A 21,852-nucleotide genomic window follows, 5' to 3' on the forward strand; every position below is an offset into this window, starting at 1 on the left:
TTGGGGCGCTGTTAGCTCGATTGATATACGATTTACGATATACGATATACGATGTATGCTGGTTGTAGTACTGATTGATATAATGATGAAATTGTTGAGTTTGTTTTTGTTTTTGTGGATTGTTTGGTTGGTTGGTGGGTGGTTGGGTGGTTGGTTGGTTGGTTATGTATGGAAAGTACGTACCCTCATGCCCTGCATACGGGACATGGCACGTAGTGGTCTCAGTGCTCTTAACGTTCGCATAGTCTTGAAGGCTTGAATACCACCAGCTCCAACAAGTGAAGCAACGAAGTTGATAAGCGATACCTAGTTTCGATACAGTTCGAATAGTGCCAAGTTTAACAGAGTTGCATACAGTTACTATATAGAGAGATCGATCTTTCAACAAAAATTATCGGTTTACATAAAGCATAAAAACGGTTTTCATCTCTTTGTTCTTCTTTGGTTTTCTGTTTTCTCGTTCTGTTCTTTTTTTTTTCTGTTGAGGAATTTCTGTTCTGTTCTGTTGGGTTGGGGTTATTATTCGATGGGTTATTTTGCTTGGGTTCTGTCTGTCTGTCTAACTGAAATAAGCTTGATAAAGAAAGGGTATTCAGTACGAGTTTCATCTGCTGCTCGAAGGGTTACACGGGGTACGCCAGGGGTCAGGTGTCAGGGGTCAGGGCTCTTGGGTCGGTTGGTCCCTATGGATACGGATACGTATATGCGGAGAACTTACTTGCCTTTACCTCTGAGCTGTACTGACTTGGGAATTCTTAATGATAGCCTAATGTACGATATTACATATAGATAGTATCATATACGAGTATAATTTTAATAGATATATTTCTTTGTATGCATGGCAGGTAGGTAGATAGGTGTGTGTAGATCTCCGGCAAATACATACATACATACATACATAGATGTAAAGTAAGTTATGGGATTACAAGTCACAAATGCAGTAAGTAGGTAGTACTAGACGTAGACATATACATAGACACATAACGGTTTAACGGTTCAACACATACACATACATATGCATATGCACGAGCTTTTCTTTGCTTTTGCTTTGCTTTGCTTTTTGGTTATAACTGTACGAGAGAGTAAGTATTATCGTGTACTGGAAGTAGTTTCGGTTCAATCCAAATTATCTAGACATACATACATACGGAACGGAACGGAACAGAACTTAGCGGTAAACATAGGGTCCTGGGTGTGGGCTGGGGATGGAGCTCAACAACAGCTCCAGGGGGCGGTGGTGGGGGTATGGTTTGGTATACGAGTAGTTTAGTTTTGTAGTCTGAATGGGCACAGGAGACAGAGACTGACACAGATGGAGAGAGAGAGAGAGAGAGAGAGATTATTGATCGATTTCGGGTCAACGACACACACTGTTTACGGGGGGATTACTGATTGCCTACTCTTTATGTTTTGATCATTGATCACTGATCACTCATTTCGCACCATTAGCCGCACCGCACTCCACAATGGACGAATTCGGCATACACACGCCCTGAATGATTTTATGTATTGGCTGGTTACTGATCACCTTTAATGATTACTGACAACTGATTACTGATCACTGATTGCCTTCTTCCGATTGCCGATCTGCAATGTGAGATACATACATAGACGGTAGGCTAGGGTGCGGCCAGCTATCGGTAGTTTGGCATAGCACTAATATATTTACAGCTGATTTTGGTTTTGATTTGCTTTTGGGCTGGTGGGACACAACAATTTACTGCATGGGCGCATGCATGAGCCTCCAGGCGTCCATTGTGCAGTCGTGCGACCTCATCACTAGGTTCTCATTGAAAATGGCTTTCGGTTTTTCATATTTGTTCATAACATCTTCTTCTTGATTTGTCTTTATAATGACACATTTTTGCTCAAACTTTGCTGCCGGACTCGATTGGGTATTGTGGAGCAATTTGGAGCAAATTGCAAATTGAATTTGGGTTGAGTTGAGTTGAGCCCAGACCAAGCGATATCAGTTTTGGGAGTGTGGAGTGAAAGCACGTGCCACATGCCACGCGACTGTCGACTGTCGATTGCGGCTTAGTTTTAAGTAAAACACTGCCACCACTGCGTACGAGCGATGCTTTTTTGTATCGAAATGTGCTGGACACTTCTGGTACTGATACTGATCTGATCTGATCTGATTGTGTTACTGTGCCTCAATATACAGTATACATATACATATATACACATATGCGAGCAAACGATATTGATATTGATATTGGTTCTATACACTAACGGCGCCAAAGCGTCGAAGAGAAGGTTTTGTCATTTATTTTGGTTGTATTGTACAGTGGCAGTGCAGTTGCAGTGGCTATGGCTATGGCAAGTGGCAGGCGGCAAGTGTCCCTTGCCATGGGTACGAGAATTCACTTGGTTATCGATTATATGTAGTAGGTATCGATAGTATAGGGGAATACACCTACGTAATCTATACATATATCGGTGCCGCTAAGTTTGAGGGGTTGGACAGTGAGAGGACGGGGGTCCGTTTCCGGTTGAGAATTTGTGTCTGGAACTGGAACTGGAACTGGGGCTGTTGGAGATGGGTATATACATACAGCTATGTATCTATCTATAACTATCCAACGATATACGAGTATTGGTTTGGGGAGGGAAATCGAACAACTTGGGAGTATACGCGGGTATGATCAGGGTGGAGCGGTTACGGGTAGGTACGGAGGAGCTACCTCTAGCTATGGCCAAACTCTAGATCTTGAACCAAACTACTTGTACACCTGTTAGTATTTACTTTTTATATTCTTATCACTAGTTAGGGTAGGGTAATAATACGTATGATGCATGTACATATGTATGTAGATATGAAACAACTTTAAGTCTAAAACTATCCTACGCTGCTGATCCTAAGTTACAATTACTTATAATATTAGGTAAGGTTTGTTGATCCGATAATCGATGGATATAGAATATATGTAACAAAGCTGAAGCACGCGTTGGTAGCAACTTGGGCATGACTGTGCCTATACACATATTGAAGCCTTTTGGGCTCGCTCTGCCTACAAAGCATTCTGTTATACACAGATAAGGAGCTTCAGTTAAAGCTACAATTAGGCAACGGTAGATACATACATACATAAATGGTACATACAGTAAGATTTTATAAGATATAAGAGTATATATTGATGGTTGGGCATGGGCATGAGCATGATGGATAGTAAATTAAACGTAAACATTTTAAACAATGGCGCGGCAAATGTACAGATCTGGGAGGTATAACAGTTAGCATGGCACTGTCCCAAGCACACAGTGTAACAGTTGTCCGTTCGGACAGTTATTGGACAGTATATGCCACAACATATACAGTTAGAACGATTTGGCTGGGAGATATTTTGGCACTTGAGCTGGGAGTTGTGATTAATACATCAAGTTGGGAAGGGGGCAGGGGGGGGGGGGGGGTGTGTGTGACATGCCATAAAAAACATGTATAACACCAAGTGTTGCAAAGTGACCAACCAACCCACACAGGTTCAATAGCAGTTGGAAAATATACACACTCACATGTAAGCTTTTGATTTGGTTTCTTATGTTTTGTTTGGTGATTGAACAACATTAAACGGTTATACAAGTATATAGTAGTAGTACGAGTATTAGGTTAGGTTAGTTAGCACACACACACACACACATACAGATGTATCACTCGCGCATACAAATATATGAAGTACGAGAGTATACACCGACAGCAACAGGGAAGAATGCGAATGAGCACGATACATACACACAAACACACACACACACACACAGCGAGAGAGAAAGAGAGAGAGAGAGAGATTTATAGTGGAAGCAGAGAGGGAGTGACAGATCACACATTTATACACAGAGAGAAAGACAGATAGAGAGAGAGAGAGAGAGATCCATCGAGACAGCGACAACGACAGTGACAGACAGCGAATAATGTTGTGGATGGAGGATTGGTTTGCTTTTACTGGACTCTACTTACTTTCATGCCCTCCCAGCGCGAAACGGCTCGCAGCGGTCGCAGGGCTCGCAGCGTACGCATCGAGCGGAAGGCGGGCACATCGTCGGCCCCGGACCACACCGCAGCCAAATTAATTAGGGACAGCTATTGGGACCACATTAGGACACAGGTTTAGCGACACACGGAAACTCATTAAGGAACTGAACTCAAAAAATTTAAATGGAAATCGAAATCGAAATGGAAATGGAAAACGAAAAGGTCTCTTTTGGCATGGGGCTAACAGGTACAGGTACAGGTACATATGTAACTACGGATGATAGAGTACAGTATGGTACAGTAAAGTACGGTACAGTACTGTAGGGGCTTATCGAACTAAGCTATCATGATTATCTATGCTATTGCTGTTTTATATATTCTATGGTGAATGGGTTAGTTTTATAGTCTTTGTTACAAATTACTGGCATATCATACAGGGGGGGAGCTACCTCTATGTTGAATCTATAGCTGAATGTACATTTTGCAGATACAAACTGTTATACTGTCCTATGCAGCAACACACAGTTCTTAGTGGGTTAGAGGGTAGAGGAAGTAGAGGCTGAACTGAAAATTCTTAATGCGTCAAAGAGAACGTCTCGATTGGGTGGTCACAAAGGTCAAATGTCAGTCAGTTCCACAGCCGAATCTTCAGTATTCGAGTTCAAGTTACAGTCGAGTTTAAGTTCAAGTTCACAAACATAAAAGAGAGATACATAGAGTGTCGAAAGCAGAAGGGAGATCGAGCTACATGGGTAACCGTTGGACTTACCATGACAATGACGAAATCGAGCCAGCACCACGCGTTCGTGAAGTACACTTTGAAGCCGAGCGCCAACCACTTGATTAACATTTCCAAGAAGAATATAACCGTAAATATTCTGTCCATATAGTATAAAATATCCTGCAGTATGGGTCTTTGTGGCAGATGTACATCTTCTAATGCCTGTTGTGAGTGTGTTGTGAGTATCGGTTACGGTTATCGGTTACGGTTATCGGTTATCGGTTATCGATTCAGATTCGTTGTTGGATTCACAGATGGCGTATTTTTCATAGAAGAAATACATTGACATTTACATTGGCATTATAGAGGGTGTGTGGTATGGTGTGGTTTGGTTTGGTTTGGTTTGGTTTGGTTAGGGGGGGTTAGGGGGTTACATTAGACGTGTCTTTAACAATTATCTAGAAGCAGTATAAGAAGCTATATAACATTAATGAGTATTGGTATGTTTAGAGTGCAGCTTGCAGCTGCCACTTTACTGGCAGTCGAAGCTTTAGGTATACTTGCATCATATATCGATAGATATATCTTTTTCTTTCTGTTTTGTACTTTTTTTTATGTTTATCTTTTTGTGATTTTTCTGATCTTCTTGGGCGCAAGAAAAATGGCAACTTGTTGGTGTCTGTTCTTCGTTGTTCACGGACAAATCAAAGTCAAACGCAATTAAAGAAAAATTTTCAAAGAAATTGAAGACAAAATTCTTGAAATAATACGCACAAAGCGTCTACATCTAGGATATGATATCTATGGCTATGTCTAACACAGAAACTGTGTTCTACGCTGCAACTGGAGTCTTGCCAGCTTAGGCAGAGACACAAGCCGTTTGACTGGAGTGTGCCTAGGCCTAAGGGCAAAACTCATTCGATTCGATTCGATTCGATTCGATACGATCTAAAGTTTTCAAATAAAAATTGCAATTTCGTGGCTCAACTGCTGATGGCAAATACTCAACCTGTGCCTTTGCCATCAGCGGTGGAAACCAAATGAAAAGAAAACTAAAAAAGAACAGCTAACCAATTGGTTGAAGTCTAGGCTAAACTATGCTAAACTGTTCTAACGCTGGGGGGGGGAGGGATTGAAAAAAAAGAGTTCTTTGGGGGAGGAGTTTGGAAATGAAGCAATCAACTTTGGTAAAGTTTAAGCAAGGCTCGATTAACTACATTTTCATTTCGATATGTTTACTTGTTTCAATTGAATTTGATTTGAATCGATTTGATTTCTAATTTCTGATTCGCAAAAACTGTTGCAAGCCACGATTTGCGTTTTTAGCGTGTAAAAAGGCAAACGGCATAAACAATTGCAAAAATCTTTGATTTTGAGAGTTCTCTCTCTGGTTGGTTGAGCATTTATCGGAAAAGTAATTTTGTTCGTTTTGGACTCGATTCATTTGTAGTTGTAGTTGTAGTTGTTTGTGGTTGACTTACCAAAGCTAAGCTACTCATTAAAATCATAGTGATAACAGCTGTTTCAAAATATTTATTTTCAATTAATTGAAAAGTTTTCAGTCGTAAATTGCCCCATCCTTGCCAGAACGGCGAGTCATCATCGCCGGCTAAGATCGGAAATTTCTTATAGTACGAATCGGGGCAGCAATCAGCTGGATATTCGTCGAGTATATCCTCGTCGGTTGCGTGTATGATGATGTCGCCGTCGAGCGGGCCCTCCTCCAGTTCGCCCTCCTCGTCGAGCTCCTCGTCGAGACCTAGATCCTCCTTGCTGGCGTCCCGCTTCTCCTCGCCCTCCATCGTCTCGGCGCTGCCCTTGTGGCTCTCGTCCTTGAATGGTCGATTCTTATGGCTACCATATGAGTTAATGCTGGCAGTGTCGTCGTCCTGTAAGGACAAACCTCTATGGTTTAGCTCGTGTTCCAGTCTATTGTCTTGGTGGTTAATTGAGTTGCCAATCATCTGTATAGTTATAGTATATTACATACATATATGTATATATTTATATATATCGATATATTTTGGTATTTGTTTTGGTTTTGGTTTTGGTTTCAGTTCGTGTGTGGTTCAGTTTCAGTTTCAGTTTCAGTTACAGTCGGGTGGTTCGTCGTTTGTTTGTTTTTCGATTGATTGGGTTGTGGAATACACACAAGACAACAAAAGGTGGCAATTTAATGAACGGAAAAGAGAAACGAACAAATAATGTAAATCAATTTCTTGTCGTTACCAACACTTATACGATAATAAGGTATTTCAGGTATTCAGGTAGTAGCGGTTGTAGTAGTAGTTATATAACAGTATGAGGGAAAAGTATGGTGTGGTGTGGCATATGTGGTATATGGGATCATAGATCGATAGACCGCGAAACTATCGAAAGTTCATGCTCGCATCGAGCAGTATTTTCGTTTTGGAATTAGAATTGGAATTGGATATGCTACTATTCCAATTCCAGTTCAAAATTCTATTTTCAACATCAAATTAGAGATTTGTGTGTGGGTTGGTTTTGGTTTGGAATCGATTGTATTTACCGTTGCGTTATTTAGATATTTCGATTTCTTCGGCTTGTTGTTCTTCATGTCGCCGTGTATCGTGAACTCCATGCCATCGCCGATGGCCACCTCCAGCTGTGTCGCCTCCTTGATGCCCTTCTTGATGAGTCCGTCTGCGAGTATCTCGTCGTGGCCCAGCTCCAGCTCGTTGTCGCCGTGCTCTGCAGATATACAACGACAAACGCCTTTGCCTTTCGTATCCCATGTTTCGATTGTGTTTTTTGGTGTTTCATATATTTATATACATACATATATGCATGTATGTTTACATAATTGGTTCGATATATACATATGTAACGTAACAGAGGTATGGCATATACATATACAGAGTTGTACGGATGGGCAATGACGATTGATTGATTGGTTGATTGGTTGATTGGTTGGTTGGTTGGTTGGTTGGTTGGTTGATTGGCGGGTTGGCGAGTTGGTTATTGTTGCGAAATTAAAAAGCGAAACGAATTTATAATTCATACAAGCAGTTGCCGTTCGCATTAAAGTTGTTGTTGTTGTTGTTGGTTGTTGATTGTTTGTCGATCATTTTGGTTGATTTTGATTTGAGATGAGATTCGGATTCGGATTCAGATTCGCATTCGATTTGTTTTTGCGCGTTGTTTGGCCAATGCAATGCAATGCGGTTTTGGGTACATTTTTGGTTGTTTGTTTTGGAATTTTTGTTTGGGAAATCATTTTGGGAATGAGGCCATAATAAATGAAAAGAATATAGATAGATATAGATTACGGTTAATTCTCAATATTGGCTTGGGTTCAAATCTTTCAAATCGATAACGACACACAATAAGGAACGAAACACAAAACACACATTTAGTCAGCGTCTCCGCAGTCTTCGTGTTTCTGTTCTGGATGGTTCTGAATTCTGGATGTTTATGTCTCGAGTGTAACGAGTGTGACGAGTGTCTCGTGTGGTTTCTTGTTGTTGGTAGTTGGTAGTTTTTGTGGCTTTGAAGCAGTAGGAGAAACGCTCACAACACAACAGCGAACAACGCAAATCGCAAAATGATCGATGAACGATGAACGATCATCTATAGAAGAATCGGTGAATGAAGTTGATGAACTAAATGAACTAGTGAACTAAAACTGAACTATAAAGCGTTTCCACCAGTCAACATCCGTTGCAGTGCCGCAGCCGCAGATGCTGATTAGTGGAGCGGCTGCTAAAGAAGCCAATGATGAGCAGGGGGAAGTGGTGGATGATTCGATGGCGAGTGAGTGTGTAGCTACGACTGAAATAAAACTCCATACATAATACATATTACTAAAACACAGACAGTAAATCGAACGAAAAATAAAACACAAGATTTGGAAGGAGAATAAGAAAAGTTCGTAACACTATGAAGGATCAAATCCACTGTTTTACTTTCAATTTATATAATTTCTTCTTACAAATGGGGTAATTCGAATATATATTTTTTGGTTGGTTCTGGTTTTCGCATCGTTTACTTTTCGTTATGCTTCGCAATGTTTCAGTAATGACAGCTAGCCACACAATTATTCAATTCAATTCAATTCAATTCGATTCAATTCGATAACGCCTTCAATTTGCCATCGGGAATTTCAATCGGAATCTGCTTTTGGGTCTGTTTGGCCAGAGGTCTGGACTATTGAAAATGCAAAATGTTTTCTTTGTACAAGGATGTTTGCGGGGTAACGAACGAGAATGAGTTGGGGTCGGGGTTGGGGTCGGGGTCGGGGGCTGTGGGCTGGGGTTGTTTACAAAAAACGTTTTAGCTAGTTTTCAGCAAAAGAATTCAACTAAAGTTTCAACTTCTAGCAAATATCGTCGACGAGTAGGATCAAACTAGAGTACACAATACGATACGATACGATACGAGTAGTTGGTAGAAACTTGAATAATAGTAGATGGGCACATATGTAGGTATGTATCTAGGGAGAGTATATGCAAGTATGTATCTATGTATACTATCTATTGGTATTTGGTTATACTGGTTTGCAGTCATCTAAATACAGAGAGCGAAAGAGAGACATAGAGAGAGTATGGCAACGGTTGTGATTTGTAGGGTTGCATGAATATGAATCGCAAGTCTCAGTCCCTCTCTTGGAGCCCAGACGAGTTCTGAGCTCTGTGCTCTGAGGTGAGGGATGTTGAGTGGGATTGCGTGGGGGGCAAGGAGTGGGCATCACTGACCAGTTGAACAACAACAATTGGGTTCAAATCGAACGGAAACCGATACGAATGCAGAAATACACAAATACACAAATACGATATATAGTAAATGGAGCTATCGAGCTATCGAGCTATCGACAATCGCTATCGAGATGAGGTTTGCTTTTTGGTTGTATTTCGATTATAGAATACTGAATATATTGAGTATAGATAGATACATGTTGTATGGCTGATACGAATGGCTGGGCTGGGCAGGGCTGGACTTAAGGGTTAGAGGTTGAGGTTTAGGTACAGGTACAGGTACATATAGTAGTAAGAACACGTTGAACTAACTAAGGAGAAATTGCAAACTGTCAGCTAAGAACGTTCTTGGTTTTTGGTTTTGGTTTTGGTTTGGTTTTGCTTTTGATTTACTTTACAGAATGAACTGCTTACTGTTTACAGAACACGAATTGGGTTTGATTTTGAGCTTTGAATACTGATATACTGAATACTGATATACTGAATACTGATATACTGATATACTGATTTTGAGATTGATATTATTGAGTCGAATATCGATTACGCAATTCAATTACTGGCCAATGGTGAGTTGAAGTTAACGTTAACGGTATACGCAATTATATCGCTGGTAGTATACGTATTATCATATATAATTAAAAGTAGTTATTAATTGGAAAACAAGTGGATAAAAACCTTCGCTCCAAATCCAACTGATCTGGTTGGTCCTCTCACCTGATGGTTGATCACTTATTTGATTTGTCAATTTGTTACGTATAAACTTGAAACAATCAGCAATATTACGCTTAACCCAACTCTTAAATCGGCCAATTCGATTGAAGGCCTCGGCTATTTTATTGGTATCGTTATCGGCCGTCGGCGCTGATAAGCTAGATGAACCAAAGTTGGACAAAAGCAGGGCTAAGAAAAGGTTAAGAACCTGCAAAGAAAGTGCATTAGATCGTTTACAAGTGTCACCACGTCCATCTGGCGTCGACATTTGACAGCTGACATCTTCTGATGAGTTTATCGGCTCATCACTAACTCACCACTAGATTGCCGATGACAACGGTGGCCAAGAAGAATGGGATGCACGATACATCGCCCACGTGCATGCAGTCCCACATGGACTCGATCCACTCGCCGCACAGCACCCGAAACACGATCATGAAGCTATGCATGAAGTCGGTGAAGTTCCAGCGTGGCAGGTCGCCGTCCGGGAACCGATCTTTGTTATCTATGGCCCAACAGAGACAAAATCAGTGTTAGTCAACAGTGTTAGTCACCGATCGCTTGCACTTCTTTATCGATTTGTTGGTGGGTATCTTTGGTGGTGTTTTTTTTTAAGGTGGTTTCTGGTTTTCTTTTCGTGTCAAGCCACATACAAAAGCGTGTGCAAGAAAGTGTTTAGCGCAGCGGGCACTCACAAACACAAAAACAAAAACAAAAGACAGTGTTTCAGATGCCAGAAGTATTGTTAAAAAGGAAAAATGTGGATTAAAGTGGAAGAAAGTATCGCACGCCCATCAGCATATGGCAATAGTATCACGATCTCACAGGCTAGAGCTACGAAAGTGTGTAGCTAAGTTAAGGAAAAACGAGGAAAAACAAGAACGTAGTTAGGAGAAAAAAACAAAATCAAGTAATCGAGCTTTGACTAAAAATGAGTTAGGAGAAAAGTTAGTTGCTGCTCGGCAGTACTTACAGAGGAACTTGGGGAACGTAGACACGGAATACTGAATACTACATATTTTCGATACAAAGTTTAACAGAAAGGAAAACCAAAAGAAGAACAAACGAAAAGTCTTTCCCACACCTGTACAATTATCGGACAGTGGATTGTGGATTGTGGATAGTGGATAGTGGATAGTGGACTATGAACTGTGGCAGCTCTCCATACATTAGATTTGAATTTAAATAATCGAAACCTCTGATGGGGTAGTTAAATATATTTGAAAGAAGATTTTTATAAAGAATCCTTGCAGGTGAGTTGCAAATGGATGTGTGTGTGGCAAGAAAGAACGAACAAAAACGTATTGTGAGTGGGAGTATTGGTGGAGACAAAGAACAGACATTGTACAATTGTGGATACTGAGGAGTTACAAAGTTGTGGGCTTCAGCAGGGATACACTGATCCAACAGACACATAGACAGAGACAAGAACAAATATATGTATAGTAGATAGACAACATTAAAGTAAACAAACACACAAAACGAAGAGAGAAACAAACACTCATGTATGGGGTGGTGTGGTATGGTAACAACAGATGGACAGATGGTGTGTTGGGCTTGGACTTACCATGATAATTCTTTCCGAACAGTTGCATTCCCATCACCGCAAAGATGAAGATGATAATGCAAAGCACAAATGTCAGATTACCCAAAGCGCCCATGGTGCGGCCCATAATCGAAATGAGTAAATTAAGTGTTGGCCAGGACTTGGCCAATTTGAATACACGCAGCTGCATTTTGCGAATTCGTTAAATTCGGTTATCGGTAATCGGTTATCAGTTTTGGGGGTTATCATTCATGGTTCGATTTGTGGTTTGCGATTGCGATTGCGATTGGTGGTTGCATGGGTGGTTCGATTTTCGTTTATCGTTCAGGTTTATTATTTATTTGATTTGATTTGATTTGTGGGGATTCGGTTTGATTTGATTTTGTTTGTTAAAGCCGGGCAAAGCGTTAGGAAAATATATTGAAAAAAATTGTATATACGTTATGTAGCATTATTCCAAAGAAAAAAACAAAAAGAAAAGATTTAAAGTTAAGGTGAAAATATCACGACTGAATCGAACACAGCACAGCGATCCGAATGCTATGCGCGATCCACACGATAAGGATTTATACGTAACAAACAGTACTACATATACGAGTACTATGTACTGTTTATATCATTCCTAGTTATATACTTATGGCAGATGCCTAGGCTATAATGGTTGGGCCTAGGAAACGTGTGTCACACATTCGCTCAAAATGCCGCAAAATGTTTTCGCTCTAACAGGAAAACGCAAAAAGTTGAGGATTTTCCAGTCGAATTTTATCGGTTGTCGGCGAATTGGCAGGAAAGCAGAATCTTAAAGGAAAATCAAGCTACTTATGTATAGATATGTTTAAAAAGAAAACCAAAGGAAAGGAAAGGAAAGGCCGTGCCCAAAGCGTGGCTCTCTCTTTGAGTTCTCCGATTAATCGAATTCGATTGTTGCTCATATTATCGTTCGCAAGTGTGTTTTGGCGATTACGATTATTCATACAGACAAATATAAAAGTATTGTTAGGCTTAGAGTAGATGCAAGTACGTATGCAAGTAGAAAAAGGTTGAGATAAAAAGTTGAGTAAATTGCACTAAGAAAATTGTTTCATTGCACGCTAGAACTTTGCTTTCAATTCGAGAGGTCCCAATTCGATTGGCACGTACATGGGGGTATATCGATATGTTATCGGTGGGTGGGCAGGGCAGGATCGGGAGTGGGAGTGGGAGGGAGGGACTCGGATCGATTGGTGTTCTCCTGTAGTACCTGTGTAGTTCTTGCCAAACAGCTGCATGCCCATAACCGCAAATATGAAGATTATAATGCACAGGACGAAGGTCAGATTGCCCAGGGCGCCGACAGTGCGGCCCATAATCGATATGAGCAAATTGAGCGTTGGCCAGGACTTGGCTAATTTGAAAACACGCAGCTGCAAATTGCCAGGAAAGGGATTTAAACACACATCAGTATTGCATATGGGAATCGATTACCGATATCGATATCGATACATATACGGAGACATATTCGAGTGGAATATTCGATAGGTATCACGTCAGTACACACGTTTGCCGTTGGTGAGTTAAATTTATGTTAAAGTTAGAGGTTAAAGGTTAAAGGTTAGCTGGGAATAACAGTAACAGTTTTGGTAACCTATGTATGCATGTGGTTCCTAGCTGGTAAAGAGAATATTCTGTGGTAGAGGCTGGTGGAGGCTTGTGGCTTACCAAACGAAACGAACGCAAGACGGAGAGACCCTGAACGCCCTCGAGGCCCAGCTCCAGCAATGAGAGTGCCACAATGATGAAGTCAAAGATGTTCCAGCCCTCCTGGAAATAGTACTTGGGGCTCATGGCGCACAGCTTCATCGTTGCCTCAATGGCGAATGTTGCCGTGAAGAACTGCAAGGAGGAACGATTGTTATTATTATGACTAATGGGGGGGGCACACAGGTAGGACTCACATAATTTCCACACTTGAGGACGCGCTCCATCTCCTTGTTCATGTCGTGATGGTCCATGGCCATGAACATCGTGTTGACCACAATGCACAGCGTGATGAAGAGCTCGACGAAGGGATCGAAGACGATCAGCGAGATCCACTCCTGCAATTTCAACCAAACCCAGCAACAGTCCCACACACAAAACACTTCGATGCCCTTCATTAGCACTTCGAGGGCCTTGTCCTTGAACGTCGGCCCATCCTCATCGTCGTCCTCTGTTGGGAAATAGTAAACGGAGACTGAACCATACAAAAATTTGTTATTAGTGGTGATTTGACCAACTTTGACTCAGCCAGATTTCTTGTTACTTTAGAGATTTCATTTCATATCGTTTCGTTTCTTGTTTCTGGTTTCTTGTTTCTTGTTTAGATTTTCTTTTATTTTGTTTTGCTTTTGTTAGTTGAAGCTTCATTGCATTGGATATTATTCGTTAAGCAAACGGTTCAAAGTTCGTGTCTTGTGTGAGAGAGAGGCTTTGGCTTTAAACTAGATGTAAATATACTATAAAAATGAGTTTCAATTGTTTGCTGCTGCTGCTTGCTTTGCTTTTGCTTTTGTTTTTGTTTCGATAACTTTGCATATTAGAAAACCAAAAATATATGCTATAGTAGTAGATTACTTTCAAATTTAAGGCTAAAATTCAACTGAACTACTGGCTCGGATAGATCGTTGATCGCTGAACGATAACTGCTGTCGCTTGCTGTTCGATAACAAATTGATTTAAATCTGCATTTTGGGCATTGGTGATATAACAGTACAGCATTGTAGTCTACAAAAATCGAATCGGAATGTTTACTTCTATGCGACCACCGCTGGTTCTGGTCTAGGATTGGCGGTGGGTTCACTTCGGAACTAGTTCGGACGCGAGCACCCAGAAATGGGTTCCGTTCCCGGCTAACTACCACGCGAATCATATTCCAATACAATCTTTGTTCTTCGCTTCAATTACAAGTGAAATTAGTTCTAAGTATATGTAATTGTTATTGCACATTTGGATTTGCTTATTTTCATGGAAAATCATTAGATAATAACGGTGAATGTGGTTTGGACTAACGAACAAAAAACGCTCTACAAGTTGTTCAACGGAATTAAGCATGCTCTAATATTAATTATTGTATAGATACTTAGATAGGAGTAAACTACATAAATTACTTTCGATAGGCAAAGTTCAATTCAATTCAAAATTCAAAATACATAACTACGAAACATACGAAAATAAAATCAGCTAATTGGAGAGAGTAAATCATCATCGAATGCGAATATTTGGTAGAATAAAACAGTTTCTAGCTAGGAGCATGCACTAAGTATTAACAAATATTCAAAGTAACAAAACAAATCATCGATAGGCGGAGATGCGGCAATGTGGCTGCTTATCTCGATTCATTTTAGAAAGTTGTGTCAAGTCGAGCCGTCTCTCTGCTTCTGGTTCCAAGGGCCAGCCTGGCCACAGAGGCGCCGCCTGGCGGCCACCAGCTGCTAAAGGAGACTAGAGTAGCGACACCTCAGTGGCCAGGCCAGCTGCTTGTGTGTTGCTGGTAGTGTGACTGTGTGTAAGTGTGAGTTTGTGGGTGTGTAGTGGGGGAGCGGGAGCGGTGGCGTGCTCTGAAGCAGCGTTAACGAATTGCGAAAGCGGCCGAAGAGAAGCTTCTGTGGGAGAGCAGCAGCATCAGGACTCGCTCTCTCTAGTAGCCTGGCTCCACTCTGCGGCCACTCCAGGCGAATGGCTGATTGCCAGTGGGGCCAGGCTTCAAGCAGGGACACAGTCGCTGGTTGTGTGTGGCTGTGGGTGGGCAGAGGCAAACTTATGTTTTTTTTTTCTTTATCAACTATCAGTGAGTGTCAGTGTGCGTGTGTGTGTGTGTGTGTGTGTGTGGCTTGCTTGCTGTTTTGCTGTTCTTTTTGTTTTCTGTTTTGTTTTTCTTTTTTAACATTTGTTGCATAAGTTGTTTGGTTTTGTTTTTGTTTGTTCGCTTTCTTCTGTTAGCATCAACGGCATTAAATAAAATGGACGAGTCAAAGAAGTCATTCATTGGATATATATATATATGTATATGTATATGTAGTACGTAGATAGATATATATGCATATGTATATATGTATATAGAAGAGTATTATGTACGCCTTTTGGGCACAGGTTTTGGCAGAGTTCAAAATTAGTGGAGGAGACACAAATGAGAATCAAAAGTATTTATAGTATTTGATGTATGTATATGTATGGGTATTATGTACGTATGTCTATGTATTCACAGAGATTATGTAAATCGAACGAAACAGAAGAGAGCATGACATGTGTGGCCTAAAGTTGAACCAAACAAAATCAGGCACGGGTGGAGGGGGGTCTTTCCACATGCAGCGCTCTAGCAGCGGGTTGCAGCCAGAAGCCAGCATTCCTTGCTTAAATACTCCCGCATATCCACGGACCATGGATTAACCAGCCGTAGCGGCCATTCCAGCACCCATCCGGCTCATCAATCAATCAATCCATTTGGCAGCAGTGGGGGGCCGGGGGGTGGGGCAGGGCCAAAATGCATGCGCAATGCCCACAACGAGCCGATAAAATCAAAATCAAAGTCAAAATGCAATATGCAATAAATGTAAAATGTAAAATGCAAGATGCAAAATGCAAAATGCAAACTGCTAAATGAAATGCATAAGTGATGAGGGGGAAATTAAATTCAATTTCAGAATGGTCAAATGGCGGGTCGAGGTCAATGGAACTGTCAGAGTTGACCGCAAGTTGACAGTCGGAGCACGTAATGACTGACTGACGATGATCTTAATAAACTAAATACACACATATGTAAATGTATATGCATTTGTTTGTATGCATGCTGGAATTTGCATAGCCAAAAAAAAAGAATATAGAAATCAACAGCAGCTGGATATCGAGATGGAGAGCCACAGAGGAAATTAAATCGAATTGTCAGCATTGTTTTGATTTTCCCATTCACCCCTCGACTCTCCATTTACTCGTTTTGTATTTACATGATTTTTGCTGTTGCTGTTGCTGCTGTTGTTGTTGTTTTTGTTTTTGTTGGTTAAGTTAAACGATAAACGAAGACGGAAATCGAAAATAAAGCCGATAACGGAAAGGGAAATCGAGTTGAACAATGCACATGTAGAACACAAATGGGACGACGAATCAAATATATACAGAATGAACGGAACGGAACGGAACGGAATGAACGGAATGTAATGGCAGCAATAACGGTAGTAATAGATTATGTTGGTAGTAAGTATGCATACGAGTAAACGATAGCAGGGCAGAGCATCGATTCACTTACCGCCACGATCACTAGCCCGACTGTGCCGACCAGCGGCCTGTTCGATAATGTCATTCAGTACCATCACATCTGAAAGCAGGGATAACCAGCATACTTGGGATATCTACATAAAAGTACGTGCCTCAATATTACCTTTCATGTCGACTACCGTTTGTGTCTGGACGGGCTCGATAAAAGGATTGTCATGATGTTTAATCTTGCCAGCTTCGTCCGTGCACTCTAGACCGATTTCCTGCACAATGAACAATCAAATGATATCGATTAGTCTCGATAAACATATCGAGTGGATGTGTGATCTTACGAAGTCGCGATGCTCGACCTTGTGATTGGGGTCCAGGCAGGTGGTGCCGCCATTGGTGGCGCCCACTGATTGATTGCGTGTGTTGCGATTTCGCAATTTGCTCTCCTTGGTCATTGTGCTGACGCCCATGACGGCCATGCCGCCCAGTAGATCGCCATGTGAGGTGTACGATATTCTGGACTGATGCGAGGTATACGACGAGTGTCTGGAGCCTGCACACACAAGAGTTGAGCAAGGAGTTGGGCAGCAGTGGGTGGGCGATATCTTACCTAGATTGCCATAATAAACGGGCACTATAATGGCGCCGTTCTCCTCGGACATGGGCGTAACGGCGTTCGAATCATCGGCATACGGCAAGTGCTGCTGGGCATCCTGATATGTTGACAATACCAACGGCTTGCGATCGCTCCCGGGTATACCAAAGCGACCACGTCCGTTCCGTATCGTGTACTGGTGGTGTACAGGCCATGCATGCACGATTAATTACGGTTAGTACACACGATTAAGGCCACAAAACTACACGACAACGCACACACACTTGCACACACACACACACACACACACATCAGTGATGGGCAATATACAATACAATATTAAGATAATAGATAGCAGTAGTAGGTAGGTAGTTGTTTGGTAGTCTTAGACGAAAATGGTGAGCTATGATGCAAGACTCTCCGCTTGGAGTCTCACATATGTACAATATGAATTATGATCTACACTGAGAAAAGCAGCTGGCTTATCGGTGCTGGTTTATCGACAATCGGACAACAAACACACACATTTATCGATTTCGATTTCGATTTATTTTCTTGTTTCTTGTTCCTTGTTTTGTATTGATGGGGGGTACAAAAGTAGACAATAATAATAGATATAGGCATGATCACACAGTTACTTACAGAGAACAAAAGTCGTAAGAAATAAACATAAACTTGAGAAATAGGGAAAACAAAACGAACCAAACTATCGGAATAATGCACATCGAAACATGACAGTGAAACATGAAACAGCGAGAATGATGTGAACTCTATCAACCGTTGGGAACTGTTCCATTTCATTGCGTTTCCATGGAGGATGGATACGAATGCGGCAACGTCTACGGATACGGATTGGATGCTGGTAGCTCCACATATGTATGTTGTATATATATTTAGTAGGCTCCACAAACGAGGGACACAGAGACGAGACAGAAACAGTGACAGTGACAGTGACAGTGACAGTGACAGTGACAGAGACAGACACACTTACAACCGAGCGTACAGTACAGAGCAGTACAGTTAGTTCTATTTTATTGAGAGTTATGCACGAGTTATGTACGAGTACGAGATTAAATGAGTATGCACGATATGCACGGTATATATAGCAATATACATACATACATAGACAGAGAGGGATATGATGCGAACGAAACAAGACCAAAGTATAGCCATTGAATAATCGAAATTAGAATAAACCAACAACAATTAATCGAAAATAAGACACATAAGTAACAGTTACAATAAAGTTACGATAAGGTGAGTATGATAAATGGCTATGAGTACGGTTAGTGCCACATGTAGGTACACGAGTAGATACACGAGTCTCTTCAATCTAATTGTGTGTGTACAAGTATGTTTGTTCGGGTCAAACGAGTTCTTAAAAACGCAATGTTCAATGGTGGCATGGTTTTGTGAATGTGAATGTATGTAGGGGGGACAATACCTACAGATGTATGCTATTCTATTCTATGCTAGGCTACACTATCTGTTATCGATGATGAGGATGATCCAAAGGCTTCGTTCGATTGGTGTTCGATTGATGCCAGTTCCAAATTCTAAACTAAAATGCTGTACGATAGCAACTGTCAACGTGTTATACGATATACGATAAACGTATGCTTTACGGTTTACTGGCTAACACTATGTCTATGAGAAGGAGCTTTATGGGATGACACAGAGACTGAGACTGAGTCAGTGTCAGAGTGAGTAATCGCAATTGGTTATTTGGTTATTCAATTTGCCAGGTGTTTAAATGGTTGTTTTGCAACGCAATTTTCATTGTTCAGTGGCAGTATCTATGTGTGTGTGTGTGTGTGTGTGTGTTTTATGTGTTTGCTTGTGTGAGTGTCGGGCGCTTACCTTGTGAGAACTACGTGATCCCCTGCGTATGTTAAACGGTGAACCAGGTAAGGATAAGGATGTCTAAGTTTTGTTTTTTTTTTCGTTTTCGTTTTCGGTTATTCGTTATTTTTGTTGTTGTCGTTTTTGCATTTTTCATTTGTTGTACAAATAAAATTAAGTGGAAGAAGAAAAAGGAAAAAATGAATCAAATAAAATATATATATTCCTCGATTTGATTTGCATTTATTATCTATGGATAAATGTAGAAAAATATTTTGTTTTTGGTTTTTTTCTATAATTCTTTGGTTTTGTTAAATGATTTGTTTTGGTTTTGGTTTTGCTGTCTACGATTTAAAGGAAAAATTATTACTTGCAGCGGTTACTTGTATGAGCTGTATGTGGCAGAGAGTTCACAGTATCTGTGTGTGTGTGTGTGTGTGTGTGTGTGTTGGTGTTTGTGTGTGCGCGACCCCTAGCGGCAACTTTTAATTGCATTACCATTTGATTAGCAACTTTCTTGATTTCGTTTCAGCAATACTGTGTGGAGTTGTTCTATGTTTGTGTGGGTGTGGGTGTCTCTCTACTTTGGCGTAGCGTTTGATTATAAATTTGATTTAATTTACGAAATGTTTAAGGGGCGGTGGGTTCGGGCTTTCGGGCGTTCGGGCGGGGCACAAAATAAATCAAAAATACTTTCTACACAGAATTATACTTAATAATTAATCACTGGGTGGTTTTGGTTAGTCAAACGCAAAAGGGAAGGGAAAACACTTTGAAAATGAAAAGAGAGAAAAAAAGTAAACAGAGTGGCCCGTTCCAGTGGTGCTGCGGCAGTGCGGCACAGCGGACGGCGATAAAAAACTCAATCGAAGAAGTTATCGAATCAGATTCATAAGGAAGAAAGGAAGTACAAACCAACGGAAGGCCGAAATTAATCGAAATCAGAATCAAGTGTTAATCGATAAGTTCTACAATCAACTCTAGATCAGCAGTCTCTGACAAAACTGAACTAACTGTCTTACGGATGCATTTCTATGTGGTTTCAAACTATAAAATATGTTCAGGATGCCTCTACGATCTTCGATCAGGGGTAAGTAGGTAAGGGCAAGGTCAGTGGCCACGTACATATGTAAACAATCGAAGCGTTGCGTTTTTTTGTCGCCTGCTAAAACCCTAATCTGTGATCTGATTTGTTTCTGGTGTACGAGTGTACGCATGTCTGTAGTTCATATTCAGTGTTGTATTTTGACAGAGAGAGAAATATAAAGAGACAGTGAGAGACAGAGAGAGAGAGAGAGAGAGTGTCTGTGGAGAGAGCCACCTACCTGAGGCAACGCGGGGTCTATTGCGGGTTGCGGTCAGTCTCAAATAGTTTCTGCTCTCATCGAAAACTATCGGAGGCTGCCCTGAGCAAAGTTAATGGACATTTAGGTTAGGTTAGGTTAGAATGAGCTAGCGAGCGAGCGAGCGAGAGAGCGAGAGCAAGATTCCAATACATAAATGTATATATGGTAGATATATAGTAGGTACAAATATCAGTAGGCATCTGGCATAGTATTTTATTAATATATTAGGTGGGTATAGCTAAAGCTAATATGTATGTCTGTGTTGTATGTTGGCTAGACAAGGCAGATCGGCGAGTAAAATGAACTGAACACGGAATAAAACAAGGTAAAATGATTGCTCCAAGGCAACCACCATAGTCGGTTATCGGCAATCGGTTATTGGCTATTAGTTATCGTCAATCGTTTTTCTTTCTCGATTAATCTGCTATTGCTGGGGTGTCCGTGTGGTTTTGTGGTTGTCGTTTTGTTTTAGAGCCAGTGAGCATAAGCAAATGCTTGCCATATACGAAAAAGATGTGTGTGTTCGTGTGAGAGAGAGAGGAAACTATATATGGTATGTATGCTTAGAGAGATAGAGAGAGAGAGAGAGAGAGAGAGGGGGGCAGTTGTCGCTCGCGCACATGCCCGATAACTTTGGGTACTTGTTTTGAGTGGCAATCGTTTTGTTCCAATCGATAGATTCAAGTTTAAGAATTCGTTTTTGGGTGTGTCAACTGTTATAACTGTCATACGCATACGGCTACAATACATAGTATATAGAGTTACATACATATGTCAATACATGCAACGGATAATGCAGCCAAAGAAATTTTAATCAAATCTTAAATCATCATCCACACATCCTCCTGCCCGCACAACATCAACATCGAACAATGTGGAGGATGTATGTGGTTTGCTTGGACCACAATTCTATCATCCACATGGACTACAAATCATAATTAAATCAATTTATAACGCTAAATGCTAAATGCAAAATGCTAGCGGATATTCGCAGGTGATTTATCATATTTTCGTGTACGGAGCAAAGCCTGCAAGCGTCGCGATCGAATGGTCAATGGCCCGGAAAGCCTTCAAAGGCTCTTCTCGGATTTGTCTTTTCATTCGAAATTGTTATTGTTGTTGTTGTTCTTTAGTTGCATTGGAAGAGCGAAGCAGAATGCAGTTGTTGCTAGCAGAATGTTGCAATGCC

At 41.0% G+C, this 21,852-nt stretch overlaps 1 protein-coding gene across 50 annotated transcripts in view; it reads right to left on the reverse strand.

The window, feature by feature from the left end:
• The window catches only part of LOC117581312 (sodium channel protein para), a 60,920-nt gene that overhangs the window by 16,463 nt on the left and 22,605 nt on the right, over positions 1-21,852 (reverse strand). For 6 of the 50 annotated variants that reach the window (XM_034268373.1, XM_034268357.1, XM_034268371.1 and 3 more), the window contains 14 exons: positions 19,336-19,398; positions 17,491-17,671; positions 17,222-17,433; positions 17,053-17,152; positions 16,921-16,989; positions 13,598-13,875; positions 13,362-13,535; positions 11,685-11,847; positions 10,435-10,622; positions 10,082-10,325; positions 7,222-7,403; positions 6,173-6,655; positions 4,740-4,913; positions 184-306 (listed from right to left, as the gene is read on the reverse strand). In XM_034268373.1, coding sequence (XP_034124264.1) covers positions 184-306; positions 4,740-4,913; positions 6,173-6,655; positions 7,222-7,403; positions 10,082-10,325; positions 10,435-10,622; positions 11,685-11,847; positions 13,362-13,535; positions 13,598-13,875; positions 16,921-16,989; positions 17,053-17,152; positions 17,222-17,433; positions 17,491-17,671; positions 19,336-19,398 — 2,634 coding nt within the window. Of the gene's footprint in view, positions 1-183; positions 307-4,739; positions 4,914-6,172; positions 6,656-7,221; positions 7,434-10,081; positions 10,326-10,434; positions 10,623-11,684; positions 11,848-13,361; positions 13,536-13,597; positions 13,876-16,920; positions 16,990-17,052; positions 17,153-17,221; positions 17,434-17,490; positions 17,672-19,335; positions 19,399-21,852 lie in introns of all 50 variants that reach the window. The other 44 variants (XM_034268410.1, XM_034268404.1, XM_034268367.1 and 41 more) reach the window with 20 other exon arrangements.

This window comes from Drosophila guanche, unplaced genomic scaffold (genome assembly GCF_900245975.1).
Source record: "Drosophila guanche unplaced genomic scaffold, DGUA_6, whole genome shotgun sequence".
Taxonomy (NCBI): Eukaryota; Metazoa; Arthropoda; class Insecta; order Diptera; family Drosophilidae; genus Drosophila; species Drosophila guanche.